This window comes from Saccoglossus kowalevskii, chromosome 11, assembly GCF_978046115.1.
Source record: "Saccoglossus kowalevskii chromosome 11, keSacKowa6.1, whole genome shotgun sequence".
Lineage (NCBI taxonomy): Eukaryota > Metazoa > Hemichordata > Enteropneusta > Harrimaniidae > Saccoglossus > Saccoglossus kowalevskii.
In genome coordinates, this window is record NC_140651.1 from 34,388,600 (window position 1) to 34,406,026 (window position 17,427).

The 17,427-nt window shown below is 33.0% G+C and overlaps 1 protein-coding gene and 1 long non-coding RNA gene across 2 annotated transcripts in view; both read right to left on the reverse strand.

Annotated features, from left to right (window-relative positions):
• Positions 1–17,427, reverse strand: part of LOC102804440 (dynein axonemal heavy chain 5-like) — a 170,322-nt gene that overhangs the window by 44,402 nt on the left and 108,493 nt on the right. The window contains exons 50-56 of the mRNA XM_085505137.1: positions 13,032–13,198; positions 11,975–12,161; positions 10,190–10,297; positions 7,802–7,941; positions 7,242–7,373; positions 6,832–7,033; positions 5,568–5,961 (exon numbers count right to left, since the gene is read on the reverse strand). Coding sequence (XP_085361263.1) covers positions 5,568–5,961; positions 6,832–7,033; positions 7,242–7,373; positions 7,802–7,941; positions 10,190–10,297; positions 11,975–12,161; positions 13,032–13,198 — 1,330 coding nt within the window. The remainder of the gene's footprint in view (positions 1–5,567; positions 5,962–6,831; positions 7,034–7,241; positions 7,374–7,801; positions 7,942–10,189; positions 10,298–11,974; positions 12,162–13,031; positions 13,199–17,427) is intronic.
• LOC146737163 (uncharacterized) lies at positions 1,066–5,030 on the reverse strand. The gene is made up of 2 exons (XR_014930977.1): positions 4,804–5,030; positions 1,066–1,307 (listed from the first exon to the last, which is right to left on the reverse strand). It is a non-coding gene; the product is annotated as an uncharacterized LOC146737163 (long non-coding RNA).

Sequence of the window (17,427 nt, forward strand, 5' to 3'; positions counted from 1 at the left end):
TTCATGCTCTGCCCCTTCTCATGTAACAGTTTGTTAAGAATACGTACATTATTTAAAATCATTTTAAAAATGCGACTGGAATGTCTAGGCCCAAACTTCTGCTGCTGCAACATCCGTCCATTCCTGCATGTACATGCAATTGTTTCTCTGAGATTCTGCATGCAGCCAGTTTATTTTTTGAACTGAATAACACATTTCTAGAAGTTTATTTTGACATTTTCAGGTAACACTATATATAATTTAACAATATCAGGAATAGATTAGATTGCTTGCTATTCCATTAGAAACTCTTACTTCCAAGTATGATTTTCAACAAGCGTTCATATGTTTAGCTAACCAAAGGGAAACAAAAGCATAGTGACAGGAAGTCAACACAGTAGAAAGTATGACAAAGGTTTACACTTCAAAAATGACTGGAAAGTAAATAATTTATAACCAAAGACCATCTATGCATAAACAACTAAAGATCTGGGAGGTACAGCTTTGCAAAGTAAAAAAGTCATATGGGGGGAGGGGGGTTAAAACATTGCTTCGAACACAGTCCCTCTATCACTGTGCTTCAAAACATCATCTTAATTATTCAGCTCAGTGTACAAACACATAAAGTACAGAAATTGGATAATTAATGAAAACATTAGACAAAACAAGAATATGTAAGCAATATTAAAAGTATGCCATGTTTTGTTTTGTTTTTGAAAAATCATGATGTAGTGCACAGCCATACAGTCTGTTTTAGTGGATAATAATATTTTAGGTTTGCAATGTCATACTCCTCCAGATATTCATCAAGTTTTCTTGAGAGGCGATTAGCTTAAGAAAGGGGCTGTGCAAAATGTTTTTTTCTCCTCTTTGTTTTTGTGCTATTCTTTTTCTAGTGTAAAATATTTTTTCTCAAAGATGTAGGCATGTCAAATTTGTCCATGTTTTTGATCTCTTCAGGATTTTTTCAATAATATTTTCCTGTTAATTATTATTAAGATGAAAGATTGTGGAGTGAGTGTGGGTGTGTACAAAAGGGTCAGCAAGAAGAACTATATAAGATAGCTGAAAATCATGAAATACCAGTTGAAAGATTATGTCACTTTTATTTGAGGGAAAACATAAAAAAAGGAATGTACAGTAACTCTACACACTTGGAACTTTCAAAATCTGTGTGCAAATGTAAAACTGATAAACATGCAAATGCTAAACCATTGCATCCATCAATACTGGTTAAACTTTTTTTCCCCTTAACGTCCATAAATTCTGGTTCTTCAACTTCTTACGTTCCATTTATATAGTATTTCCTTTTTTTAAATTGTCATTATCTGCAAAAAATAATTCAGATTGCAATTAGCTTACAATGACCAGTTTTTAATTAATACACTTTGTAATCAATTTTGGAAACAAAAATTTGTGGTGTCTGTGTATTCTGGCATATTTCTGTCCTCACAAATAACAATGTGGATAAAATGACATCTTGTGATATGTCAATTTTTCCACTATGCAACTCAGATATACTTCCAAAAAGATGATACCGATTACATTCTGATTGAAAAAATATAAATATCAAATAAAACAGAATAACATCAAATTGTTTCCTAATCGAATATATTAAGGGGTTGTGCCATATATACACACAGTTCATCTCTTGAGAGACTTGGACAGTACACAGTCCCTCTGTGGACAGTACATTGCTGTACTTGGGAACCTAATTTCTGAGAACAATAGGGGGATTTAACTTCCTACAAGAGACAAAAGAATGTTATGTAACAATGCAGCTGCATGATTTTGTCTTTCAAAATAGGAAGTTGTGTACATACAAAATTATAGAGTCCCTCCACAATGGGAATGCCACCATGCATGTACAACTTCATCGATCCCCAGGTACTTTCACAAAATAAATAATTGTATTATAATTATGATCCAATACAATACCATATTTGCTCTAAAATTACATTTGTGGATACTAAATCATGAAAATATTACATATTTCGACCATTGAAGATCCCTGTAATTTACCTAAGCGCATGTGCTGCTAATAGAGTAATTATGTTAAGTGTAATATTGTTTCTATATTTTTTTTCAAAATCAAAAAAATGATATTAAAAATATAAAAACAGTTTAGTTTGAAAAGTGAAGTAATGGTATTCAGATGGTTATGATTTAAGCATGACCTTAGAAAACAGGGTCATGCAACTTCTGTCTGAGACAAAAGAAATCCAGTTTCCTATGTGCAATGTGGGTTATAACCTCCTGTATAATCTTATTAATACCAAGAAGATTTATACATCTGAAACAGTTTTTACTAGTATTCCCATTAGTCAGTGTATAACAAGTGCACTATGCTATATCTGTTCTAAATATGATGAAAAATCCACTTGTTATAATGACACAAATTTTGACAGGTCATTGTTTACTTTTAGGCAGTTTTGTTTCCTTGCAGAGAAAACTTACCATTTTTGTTTCCCTTTCCTGATTTCATAGTGGAATAAAAATTGTTAATTTTTAGTTTCACTCGCATCAATAGAATGGACTTGGCTATTCAAGTTTTGATCAAATTTAATTTTTCTGATTATATTCCAACCACAAAATTGTCTCATTTTGTGTAGCTACACCTTGGCAGCCATGTTTGGCTTATGAAATAGAAAAAGATGTAACAGTGGTGTTGACATAGATTTATTATCAGTTTCTCTAAGGTGTTAATTTGGGTAGAGGATTATAACTAAGGTTACATGAAAGGGGTAGCCACAGTAGCATGTCCCTGTTCTCTAAGGTCTATGATTTAAGTAATGTTATACATGTATAGACTAAATATTTTTTTGTCCAAGTTGAGCCAGAGTACCCATGATCAATTTGGCTGACCTAGAAACGCCCAGGACATTTACTGACTGCATATTACACCTTCATTATATTTTGTTTAAGTCTCGCCCATTTGCCCCTGTATCTTCAATAGTAGTGTTCATGCTACACAAAGTATGGGCTAAGATTTAAGCTAATCTCATATGTTTGAGTTCATGCACAGAAGGAAACGATGGTTAGCATGGGGTAAGGAACGCCCAAACTTATTAAGAATAGGCAGAATCTTCAGAAATTTTAACTATGATTGCTCAGTTAGAGGAACTAGGAAGGTTAGTTCTACAGTTATAAAACAATACCAAAGCAAATTCAGAAAGTGCAAATTGCAGAATAACAGGAAGTAGCACAGTATCTCATCATCGGTACATTTTTTCTTGAGTCAATCTCTCTATATGTGTTAGCGTTGATTGTCATGCAGGAAATGGCACACCAAAATAAAAAGTTATGAATATAGTAGTAAATCTCCTAAATGAACATTAAATACAATGGTTTTTTTAGCCGAGCTTAGCGTTCATGCATGTTTTGTTTTGCCTGTGCTAAGGCTTTGGACTGACCAGATTTACTCTGTACCTAGTATTTCTTAGCCTGTATTCATGCACATTTTTTTAGCACAGGGTAACGTATTGGACTTCTTAGCCTTTGCTAAAGGGCTCTATGTGAATGCTACGAATAAGTTTTTTTTTTATTAACACTTACACATTCCCCGGAGGGATTGGCAATGGTTACAAAAGTTTAAAAAGGAATAAAAGGTTACAAAACAGAAAATAGATAATAAAAAAACAAAAAAAAAACAATCTAAGCTAATACATTAATCTCTACAACTCATTCAAATCAAATTGGGCTCAAAGATGAGCAAAGAATATTAGATTCAATTGAAATTTAGTTTAAATCCATGCTAAATTAAAAGTTATTTTGAGTATGAGTTTTACTTTTTTCTTTTGTGCGCAAAGAAAAAATGAACTGTTGCACACTGTAGGCATATATCATCTATACTAGTTTACAGGAAAAAGGGATTCTGTATGGTATTTGTTGTTATGGGCATAATATATACATGTATAGTTAATACATGATTACTAAATTAGATTTCCCAGTGTACAGTACACTATTGCTGGTATTGTCTGAAGAGAAAAAAACAAAACAATATACATAGTTTTCGAAAATTTAAAAAAACAAACATTTTGCAGTCATTTAAATTATTTTATTAAAATAATTTGAAAACATTGCCATGAATGGAAACAAATTTACGTTGATGTTTTTTTGCAGATTTCAGGAGTTGGAAATAACCTTTGTTTATACTTTTCTTGTATTAACAAACATAGGAGCTAATCCTCATTTTATTTATTTATTTATTAACACACAACATCCCCCCCCCGGAGGGGATGAAAAGGGTTACAAATCAGATATTAGTAAAAGAAAAATAACCACATGAAAAGTAAGGGAACAAAAAGGCATAAAAAAAAAAAAAAGATAATAATTTGAATACAAGGAATGTATTACTGGCTTAGTTTATGTAGGTGCTGCTGTCTTGTATTAAAACAGTTTTTTAAATATTGCGCTAAAGGAATAGACATTTTCTCGTCACTTAGTAATGATATGAATTTATTTTCATTACTAAATTTGTCAAAATTTGGTATACGTTTATTAGCTACAATGTAAAGTTTTAATCTTATTTCATTGTAATGAGGACAATTTGTGACAAAATGTTGTTCATCTTCAACATGGTCATTGTCGCACATATTGCAGACTCTGTCTTTAAAATCCAATCCTGTATGCCGGCCTGTTAACACTTACTTGAGCTTGTTGTTTGACAATTATGAATAATAATGAAGCATTACTTACATTGTGTGCCATGACTGAACAAAAACGAAAGCCCAAAAAGACTATCCTGCTACATAAACAACAACAAAAGTATCTAATATTGTATTGAAGTCATTGTAAAATGGTAAAATAATTACAAATTCATACCTTGATGTGCCAGTTGCAGTACTGCAATCGTCCTATGATTCAACACCATCTAAATACTCCGCAGGTTATGTAGTCCACCAGCAGTCACTGGCATCAGCGTTACTACGAAATTTCACTGGGGATCGAGGCATTATTCGCGAAATTTCATTTAAGTGTACTTGGAAGCGCCAGTGAAACTTGAAAAAATAAATTCCCACTTGTATATTGAGCTCACACGAGGTAGCAGGCTGTTTTTTGGGCCATTATATTTAGAGACATGAACAAAAATACTGGTCATTTTATGTATGTAATAAAATGATCATATTACTGCCCATAAAAAAAAAATTTTCATCAGCTCCATCATTTAAAAAGCAATTGTAATTATTCTTACCAGTATAAAAAACATGGGTCATTAAAACCACCATTTTAAAAACACCGGTAAATATTTTGGCCACTTAAAAAATTCTGGTCAATACTCTGGCCATTAAGAAAATAGTGGCCATTATAATGGCCAGAAGTGACTTTTTAAAGGGGTCTGAGGGGTGTAAAAACAGTGTTAAATTGAAATGAAGAATTATTATAACCTTCTCACTAACCTAAAAGCACAAATAAATATTCAAAAGTTTTGAAAATTAAAACTTTCCGAAACGCGACGGAAATTCCGAAAGTAATCCGGACGCTGTTTATGGTAGTTTCAGTTTCACTATCCCTGGAGTATTGAAAAACCAAAAAGCTCCAGCAAGTACCATATTGACCAGGTAAAGCCCAAATTGAGTGTAACTTACCAGCTGCTAGCAATTCATCTACCTCATCTTCTTCGCTTTCAATCTCATTCAACTGAAGGAATGCAGTGAGAGTGCCAGACGAGAAACCAAACTGAGCTTTCACTTTCTCCAACTCTGTCGCTTTGAGGGTCAGTTGTCTCAACAACTCAGCTGTCTTAGCGGTAGCCGTCTCATAGTCGCTCTGTAATTTCTTGATATCAGTGTGCTTGGTTTTTGCATCCTGTCTTGTTTTCTCTAAACACCTTAGTGCTTTTTTAAGCTGTGCAATGCTGGATGAATTCTCTGCACTCTTAGTGTCGAAGATGTAGCGAAAACAATCCATGAATCGCCGGAAAGTTTTGGGGCCAACAAAGACATCATTTCTTCCATGGTTTTGAGAATTTTTATGTCTCAACTATTGAAAGAAATAATAATGCAATATACAGTATTAAACACTGCCCTCATGGAGATAATTCAATTTTTACTGCTTGAAATCAAATTTGTTATTTTACTTGTCAGATGGAATATTCATTTGAAATACATAAGGATTTCCAGTAAGTTAGATTGTTATTGCCTAGTTCAGTACAGACAAATCATATACCTGGATTATATTCTCTGCGATGGTTTATCACTTTGTGACATAGTGGTAGACCAGTGATCCAACTCATACATAGAGTTACAAATACATATAGACCTCAGAATTATTCATAATTGACATGATTGTTGACATTCAGATTAACAGCGCAATAATGTAGAAACAAGTTATTGTAATTTGCACTTGAGTGCTTCACAAGCTTGATATTGGGATAATATAGTTTGTTACATATAACATATAAGAAAAAGTCATGCATGCTATGTGATGATTTAGCTGTTGGCAATGAGATGCATGCTCGCTCAGATTACAGTAACCAAGAGATGGAAAGTGCTAGGTGCCAATTTTATGTTTGATGGAGAATTTGAGAGGAGCTGTTGAGTTGAAAAGATAGTTACATCATTGCCAACAGTCTAGTTTGTATAGATAAAATCTTAGAAATCAATGGTAATTGTTAAATTTGTTCTTGTTTTATTTATTATTGATGTCTGTGACAGTGTTTGTTCTTTTGTTTCTTATTTGGCCATAAACTTAATTTCTTACAATTTTTGAGTCAAATAAAATATTCTATTCTATATATGATCTTAAGTAATCAACAAAAACATTTACCCATATACTGTGTTCACCAATTATCTACACCCTGTACTTAATTAATTTTTAATATGCATATAAAAGTGTATTACAGTTTCTTACCTGTATGTGTTCATGCATAATACTTTTAGTGTAAGGTAAATTAGGTACTTCAGTGGTTTGTACTTTGATAATTTCTTTCTTTCCTACAACCTTGACTGAGGAGACAGTTATGTTATCATCTGTATTTCCAGCCCAGGGTATCTGTTTACAGTCTTTCAATACAAAGCTATGAATATCAGATAAACATCCAACAAGGTTGTCCCTGAAACAAAATAAATGAATAGATTAAGTGCATCAACCAAAGTATTAATGGTGTAATGTATTTAGACTAATGTATTATAAGAGACAGAAATCAGCAATTAATCTATTGTGATTACTGATATAGATAACAATGGTTTCTTTTACTTTCATCAGTAATTCCTCAACTCAATTAGAAATACAGATGTTAATAGTGTTTTATTTAAATTTACCTCATATCATCACCACATTCCTTAGCAATGTGGTTTTTATAAACATAGTATTGTGCATTTGTTAGCAGAGCATGTTGTGTCCAGTCACACATCCAATTCATTTGCATACCAGTGAATAGGCCAGGGTATTGACTGCAAGAAATTATAAAAATACACTGATGAGAAAATATCATGATGGTGGCACATTTGATAAGACAGTCAGTCTTTTTCTGTGTAGAATGAATATCAAAATTACAACTTTAAGTTTTTTTAACTGTAATACAAACAATACAGAGGCACATTTATAAAATGTACGCTAAGGTTCCCCTACAAGGAAACATTATTTCTACTATTTAGAGTAAAAACTCTAGTCGGGTACCAGATATCCAGCAAAAGTACTGTAAAATCTATAAAATAGTACAATGCAACAGAGGAGATGTAGCTTCTATTAGAGCAGCTACACATATTAGAAACAGTAAATTTTAGGGTCTCAATTGTGCAAAATAAATGGATGCAACTCCTTATACAGATTTTACATAATAAATGAATGCCACTCTCCCATCTCATGTAATATGTCTTACCTTGGAGCTATTTGTAATAATTTATCTGTAGGTGGCAGACACAGTACGATGTGTAAATTGGATTTCACTCGAGATACAAAGAATTTCATTGGGTCCAACACATAGTTTGGGGCTTGTCTTTTCATTGCTGGTGTCAAAGCCTAAGAGAGACAATATTTTGATTAGTAAGAGCACATTCTCAAATCAACATGTAACTGTAATTAGATTGGGAAGGTAACTGTGACTTTTCTGTAAATGCATCATAACCCAACTCTATATTAATGACATTTGTACAGCCATTGACTAATTGGAAAACAAATCCTAATCACTGCCATAAAGTTCAGACAAAAAAGTTTTCAGACTAACCAAATACATCATTTGATGTTTTATCTTTAAGTTAACATTTGACTCAAATTTCTTTTTTTGTATTATTTTTTCTAATTGTAATATTTCATTTGTTATGTAAAGCCACATTTGATTTGTAATTTATGCAGCTATTTATTTATCCAAATAGTGAGCTACTGATTCAAAACAAACAAACAAACAAACAAACAAACAAACAAATAAATAAATAAATAAATAAATAAGTCATTGAAAATGCCACAGTCCCTGTTAAATGTTTGAAAGTTCTCTTTGTGCTCGTCATATTAAAGCGGAGGGGTTGTCGTGAGTGTGTTCTTGAAACTTGAGTTCCAAGTGGCGTATACTACAGATTGTTTATTTACATCAAAACACGTGTTCTGTGTAGCAGTAATATGGCCAAAAATTAAAACAGCCGTTATTCGGCCATCTTTGATCTGATTATGAAACACACTGATATGTATGATGTATGTGCCAAATACGAATAAAAATGGTACATAAATTGTGGAAATATAGTAGTAAGGCCAAAAAGTCAGATGGCTGTCAATCGGCCAGCTTTGACAAGATTTTGAAACAAATTGTCATGGACATGCATACTAACATGTATAAAGTATATGTATGTGCCAAAGTTGAATGAAAACTGACAGAGCACGTCCAAGATACCGCATAAAGAAAACAAACAAGATGCCTGCCAGTCGACCATCTTTGATCCAACTGCGAAATAAATCGTCATGGACATGTACCCTAACATGTATAATCTATGTACCAAGTTTGAATGACAACTGACAAAGCATGTCCAAAATACAAAATTTTCAAAAAACAAGATGGCTGCCAGTCGGCCATTTTGAACGGAATCGCTAAACCACTGCATGTGCATATGTCCCTCATAAGGTGCTAGGCACATGCAAAGAATGAAGGGAATCGGTCAACAGGATTCTGAAATATGACTCTGGACAGACTGACGCATGGACGGACACACAGACAGACAGACAGACAGACTCAGGAACTCACGGACGGTCAGGACAAGTATCCTAACATGTATGATCTATGTACTAAATTTGAATGAAAACTGACAAAGCATGTCCAAAATATGACATTTTCAAAAAACAAGATGGCTGCCAGTCGGCCATCTTTGAACCAATTGTGAAATAAATCGTCATGGACATGTATCCTAACATGTATAATCTATGTACCAGGTTTGAATGAAAACTGACAAAGCATGTCCAAAATACAACATTTCAAAAAAACAAGATGGCTGCCAGTCGGCCATTTTGAATCGAATTGCTGAACCACTGCATGTGCATATGTCCCTCATAAGGTGCTAGGCACATGCAAAGAATGAAGGGAATCGGTCAACAGGATTCTGAAATATGACTCTGGACAGACTGACGCATGGACGGACACACAGACAGACAGACAGACAGACTCAGAAACTCACGGACGGTCAGGACATGTATCCTAACATGTATGATCTATGTACTAAATTTGAATGAAAACTGACAAAGCATGTCCAAAATATGACATTTTCAAAAAACAAAATGGCTGCCAGTCGGCCATCTTTGAACCAATTGTGAAATAAATCGTCATGGACATGTATCCTAACATGTATAATCTATGTACCAGGTTTGAATGAAAACTGACAAAGCATGTCCAAAATACAACATTTCAAAAAACAAGATGGCTGCCAGTCGGCCATTTTGAATCGAATTGCTAAACCACTGCATGTGCATATGTCCCACATAAAGTACTAGGCACATGCAAAGAATGAACGGAATCGGTCCAAGGGATTTTGAGATATGACTCCGGACGGACGCACAGACGGACGGACGTACAGAGACCGAATTATAATAAATAAATAAATAAATAAATAAATAAATAAATAAATAAATAAATAAATAAATAAATAAATAAATAAATAAATAAATAAATAAATAAATTATGCAATAAATATAAATTACCTACTGGCAGTAGGTTGAACTATGCTATATGGTTTAAAATTTCATACAAAATACAAAATAATATATTTAAAATGTAATGAACTTCACTTACCTGCAGCAATCCTTCCAATTCATCATTGGAGAAAAGATGTGGATACTCTCCACTAACTAACAAACTGTTTATGGCATCCAGGTAGCGTTCATCACGTAAGTCACGACCCTAACAAGTATAATGACTTGAAACATGGACACCTTACCTAAAGACACGGGGTGCACTTTACACACACTAAAGGTGCAGTTAAATATAAATTTAATCAGGGCAATTACAGAAATCATTATTATAAACTGTTTTAAACAATAAGAGAATTAGAGATTACGTGTAACCATGTTTTATCTCAAACACTAAACATTTTGATGTCAGAATTTAAAAGACAATCACAAAATTAGAGTTAAATGACAGATGATTAGTGTTACGCCTAAATTACATGTCTGAGCTGGTTGCCATGCATGGTCATGCAAGATTTCACAAGTTACTATTAAAGAATGTGATATTGCAGCTGCATTAAGTGCATTATTGCTGTTAACAATAGCATTGTCACCTTCTTTCACCAAAAATAGTGCAAATTATTCACATATTTTCTGAAATTTTCGCAGTTTATATATAAACCAATTGACCACAAATATAGTATAAGTATTGTGTGTTGATCCAAACATACAAGCTAAGTGGTAAATATTGTAAGGTATGATCTGATGTACACAACAGGTGAAATGTCTAAGTCACTTGGTTTAAAAGCATTACAACTAGCAATGGGTGATATAACCATGGAGATTACAAAGTGATTGACACTGAACAATAAACAAATCAAGAAATAGGGTGCAATACTAACAGCAAATATAAAATGGCTATTATTAGCTGAAGCTAATTAATTGTTTTCTCGCATAACTGATGACGGACAAATAAATGAGAAATAAATGAGATGTATGTCAATGATGGTATGACATGTGAGAGAAGATATTCTCAAGTGTTATGAACTAACAGGTTTGGTATATTGCACATTATATAAGCCCAGATATCAGAATATGTTATCTATATCCTGCATTAGAAATGATACCTAGGTTCATGGAGACAGAATATCAAATTTATTTATTCAAAATTATCCATGTCATTTATAATAATTATTGGAAGATAAGATGATACAATGTATATGAGTGATTGTTTTGAAAAATCAAGAATGAATATTGTTACATGTAATTCAAACTGGGTTTCAAGAATAAGAGTGAGCATGGAATGAAGTGTTTGTAGTGATTAAGTTTACAAAAGATAGGAAGCAAAGATCATGCAAAGAGAAAACAAATTATCTTTAGTTTCAGCTGATAACAACTATTTAATACAAAATCATGCATTAATATCACACCAAATAAAATCATGGCTGAGCCGACATCGCTGTACAAGCCATTAGCAATGAGCAAATTACAACATCTATTTAGTATTCCAAACAAATGAGGATTTAGACGTGAAGATCTCAAAGACCAGGGATGGTTAGATTAATATTGGAAATAGAAAAGACTATTTTTTAATTGATAGTTGCTAATACTACCAGTATCAACAAGATCAAACTAATAATAAATAATAATAATAACAGAAAAACGTTTTCCAAATTCAAAAGGAGAAAATGTTTTGGTAAAAGATATTCAGTGATATATTTAGGATAAACTTTTGAATATATGAGTAGGAGGAAGGATATGATTCAAATTATTAGTTGTAAAGCAATTTATGCAAGGTTAGAGGTGAATAATCAGAAACTTGAGCAGAAAAAGAATCCATAAACAAGCACTATAGATTCTTAACTCTGCTCACAGCAATGTCTCATTTTACTCAATGCTAGTGACAACTTACAGTGAAGACCAGGGTCAGCATTTTGCCTTCTGTTCCTGTCTGACGTATTGCCGACCTCAGTCCATCAAAGAATGTATTAGTCTTGGAGGAGTCAATGTAGTGTATGGGCATATCAGCTACATGCAAAGCCAGCTTGGAGAGTGTAGCTAAATGACTGCCTATAGTACCAATCAGCATAACATTGCCTCTGTAATAATATAATAATACAAGCTGTAAATTATATCATAGGTCACAGCTTTTTAATCAAGTTAGCATATCAAGTCTTACAAAGATTAGAAATATATTTAAAAAAATATTCAAAAAATAAATTGTACATGCGATACCGGTATATTACAACCACGGCAATCGCCTCACCATTGCAGATAGACACACTACCTATCATACCACACCTCACTCACTCACTGTGATAAAATCACAGTTGAAATGATGTACAGTGAATACCGCCACACAGATAATGTTCAGAATTTGCAATGTTTTATTCAGCCACATCCTTAAAGCTTCAATGTAACATCTGAGTTTTTTTAATTTTCCCTTGCATGGCAAACCTTTTCACCACCACTTTTCATCACAAAATAGTCCTGTTTATAGTCTGCACATTTCTTCAAAATATTGGGACAAAACTAGCCAATTTTTTTGAGTAAAAACTGAAAATTTATTTAAATTTTATCTGTTGGCTCCAAAATTAAGGTTTATTTCCAGAAATATTGAAGAATACAAGAAAAAAGTTGAAAAAATTGGGAGAGAATGTCTGGTGGCAAAAAGTTTAATGTTTTTCATGAACTCAAAAATTGGCTGTCCAGATTGTATGTACTTACAAACTTAAAGAAACCTGACAAATATTTGATCATGATTAACAATAGTCTGGCACACAAACACCTAACAGAGGACCATATAGGCTGTAAATATCAATTTTTCTTTTTCGTAGCTATCACACATGTCATATATCAGCATTTTTTGTGTGCATGGCTGAATAAACACACATCTACTAACAATGTATTAATGATTGAAAGGTTACATTTTGTTTTATGTCATTTAGTGGAATTAAAATGTTACTTACCCATGGTGAAAACTAATAATTCGATGCAATCGTATAATATGCATAATAATGAAATCAGACAACATTATATTTAGTGTTTCATTTCCAAACTCTTCATTATAACGTGACATGTGTGCATATAAGACTTTGTGAACCTCATGTGGTTCTATAATTGGCTGAAGAACAACCTGTAAAAATAAAACAATTTTGATAAACAAGATAGGAGTATTAGTCTCACAGTGTTACAATGCAATGTGAAAAATGTCTCAATACAATTTTCAAGGTCATGTCAAAATGATAGTATTTGGCTGACAAAATATAATTGCTTTCACTAGCTCTAATCAGTCAAGGTTAGTGTTTGTTGAAACAATAATATGGTAAGAAAAATACAACAACAAAGAGAAAATTACAATAACAATACAAACATGTTATTTTTTGTATATTGTTTGTTTTAGGTATTTAAGGTAGTGGGACTATTATTTGCATACTTGTTTTCATCTTCTAATTGTGACTAAATGACTACAAATAGACCCGGGAAAGTATATATTTTTAGAGTCGCCAGACTTCAAGCTTTTCACAAGTGTATTTTGCATGCCCGTATCTGCATTCTACAACACGTTATTCAATCAAAGGTGAAAAATTACTTTTTCTGTAAAAAAAATAATTACGCATTTATGCTGGCGATAAGAATTATTTTTTTCACTTTTCCTAGTTGTTCAATAGTCTGGTAAATTGAATGTGTCTGGTCAGTTTTATTCAAGCAACGCGTTTTAAAAAATAGTGTGCTGAATTTCAATTACTGTTTTAGTCGCATTGCCCCCAACTCAAACCACAACTCGTTGGTAAATAATCCATGAAATAGTTTGTCTGGACACATTCAAGTTCCTCTCACTGTCACCTTAAATCTGTGAAAATTTGGTGTTAATCCGACGACAATAAGTATACGTTATTTTTTGTTAAAGACCTTGTATTTTGAAAAACATAAACTCCTAGAAAACGTCCATGAAGTAACAGCAAAGATTTTCAAGCTTGTTTATCGGCACAATCAATTTGTTTTCCCATCAAGGTCTGTTTTAACATGTGTAGGGGCATCCAAATGTGTAAGGCTATTGGAAACCAAATCAAAGAAAGCTTAGAAAGAACTCCCATGTGCTGAGAGTATTGGAGACACATTAAATATAATTCGAAATTACTTAGCTGAAAACTAATTATGCAAATCAGAAAATTAATATGACCAGATTTGAGTGTAAAACTAATGAGGTCTGCGCAATGTAACAGAAAATCTATGTCTCCAAGTTTAATTGAAATGTGATTAGAACCAAAAAATTATGAATTATTATGCTTATTAGGGAATTAATATGAACAGATTTTTACCCCAAACTAATTAGGTGTGTACATTGTCCTAGAGCATCTTTGTACTAAGTTTCATTGAAATGGAATAATTAGCACCGTGAAAACTCCAAAATTTCGACCCCTCTAAAAATTCGACCGCCTATTTATTTTCGAATCCACTAAAAATTGCCGACTCATTCTTATTCGAAAATTTCGATAAGTTTTAGTTTTCCCCCAAACGAAAAAAAAAACGATGTGAGCGTTCAAACGGGACCTTCCTCGAAGGCATGAATCCGGGTTTCTGATTGACTGAGAGATTTTTATTTTATTGGTAACGAAAATATATTCTAAATAAACGAAGTTTCAAATAAAAACGAACACAAAAATCTCGGCATGCTGCGTTTCTGAACTGTTGATTATTACTGTACTCAGTAGTGATTATAATAATGTACACAAAATAAATTTGTTGAATGGTTATGAAATACAAATAAAAGTCAACTTAGTTTCATCGTAAGCGAATGATTCCAGTCTCGTATAAACGTTTGATGCTGTAGGATATCCGCCATGTTCTCTTAGGTCAAATCGCTAATTAACCAATCAAAAAGCTGGATGATGCCAACGTGTTCAAATTACCATAGCTTATTTAAATATGTTAATGTTATTGAACGCAATGCGGAAGAGATTGATGTTGTAGTACGATATTTTGGCTTGGATTTTGATGTGAAAACGACATGATTTTTTTTAAATAAAAAAATTAGTTGTTTTTAAAAAATAAACTGGTCATCTGAAGAATAATTTAACATTGTTCACAGTGATAACAGCTCATTCTCGAAAGGAAGCTTACCCGCTCACGCTAGTCACGATAAAAATCATACACGTGTACTCTTGAATAGACAGACGTCAATGACTACGGTAAAACTTACTCTATTTTAGCCGGCAGGATTGATTGAAATGTCCGAAAAATGATGCCAAAATACACCTTAAAAGTCCCATTTTATTTTCTTAAATCCCATTTTATTTTTTATTCCAAGGGCGAATTTACGGCAGAATTTGGTCCCTCAAATAAGGGACACGTGAGCTTTGATTCTAACCGGATACATTGCACTGGGTCGGGGAGATAGTTTGCTAAACTTCCATGTATCTTTTGTCCAATGGGTACCTGTACTTCGAACATTCGCAAGTTTTCCTAGGTAGTGCGAGACAGCTTTGTCTTTTGACCTATTAGTTTTGTGCTGACCTCTTCTCCGCGTCTTGATGTTTTGTTTTGCTTGTCATAATACTCACTGATTGATGACTTTGTTTAGATTTTGAGTTACAACTCGGCCACGACCTTTGCTTTTACCGTGAAACATGAGGAAGTTTACGTCAATTGACGGACATTGCATTTTTTAAAAACTAATGAAGCACACTGTCTATCATCCCCAGTTTTTCATTTGCTGATTTCTATTCTGAAAAATTCGACCGTCCGAAAATGCACCTTAATTTTGACTCTAAAAACACGTCACATTTCTAACACCAATTATTTAAAACCGGTCGAAATTTTGGAGTTTTTACGGTACTTTAGATATCAGTGTGAAAGCTTAAAATTGGTTAATTATGCAAATTAGGTAATTAATATGTACAGATTATTCAGGTCTGTCTATTGTCCTACAGCATCCATGTCCATGAAACCAAGTTTCATCAAAATCCAATGAGTGGTTGTTTAGATATCAGTGGAACAGTCATGGAACCACTAAAAAATAGCTAATTATCATGCAAATTAGGTAATTAATATGCATGTATTTTTACCAAAAACTAATCAAATCTGCGCATATGTTCAGAGCATCTATGTACCAAGTTTCATCAAAATCCAATGAGTGGTTCTTTAGATATCAGTGGAACAGTCATAGAACAGCTAAAAATTAGCTAATTATCATGCAAATTAGGTAATTAACGAGCATGGATTTTTACCAAAACCTAATCAAATCTGCGCATTGGCCCAGAGCATCTATGCACCAAGTTTCATCAAAAACCGATGTATGGTTCTTGAGATAGCAGTGGAACAGTCGGACACACATACACACACACATACACACATACACACATACACACATACACACATACAGACACACTAACTGCAAAGACTCCCATTTTGTGCTTCGCACATGGGAGTCAAAAACTAATGAAGCACACTGTCTATCATCCCCATTTTTTCATTTGCTGATTTCTATTCTGAAAAATTCGACCGTCCGAAAATGCACCTTAATTTTGACTCTAAAAACACGTCACATTTCTAACACCAATTATTTAAAACCGGTCGAAATTTCGGAGTTTTTACGGTACTTTAGATATCAGTGTGAAAGCTTAAAATTGGTTAATTATGCAAATTAGGTAATTAATATGTACAGATTTTAACCCACAATTATTCAGGTCTGTCTATTGTACATTCATTGATATGTGATGTATAGTACCTGAGATATCAGTGTGAAAGTTGGTTAATTATGCAAATTAGGTGATTAATATGCACAAATATTTACCGGAAACTAATTGGGTCTGCATAATTCTAGATTCATTGAAATGTGATGATTAGTACTTTAGATATCAGTAGAAAAGCTGAAAATTAATTATGCAAATTAGGTAATTAATATGCACAATTATTTACCCTAAAACTAATCAGGTCTCTGCATAGTCCTAAAGGATCTATGTACCAAGTTTCATTGAAATGCGATGATTAGTACTTGAGATACCCGTGGAAAAGCTGAAAATTAACTAATTATGCAAATTAGGTGATTAATATGCACAAATATTTATCGAAAACAATCAATCTCTGCATAGTCCTTGAGTATGTAAGTACCAAGTTTCATTGAAATGTAATGCTAACTACTTATATCAAATGCTGAAAATTAATTAATTATGCAAATTAGGTAATTAATATGTACTGATATTACCATAAAAACTATCAGGTCTGTGCAGTGTCGTATGACATCTATGTACCAAGTTTCATTGAAATGTGATGATTAGTACTTGAGATATCAGTGGAAAAACCGAAAATTGACTAATCATTATGCAAATTAGGTAATTAGTATCCACGGATTATTACCAAAAA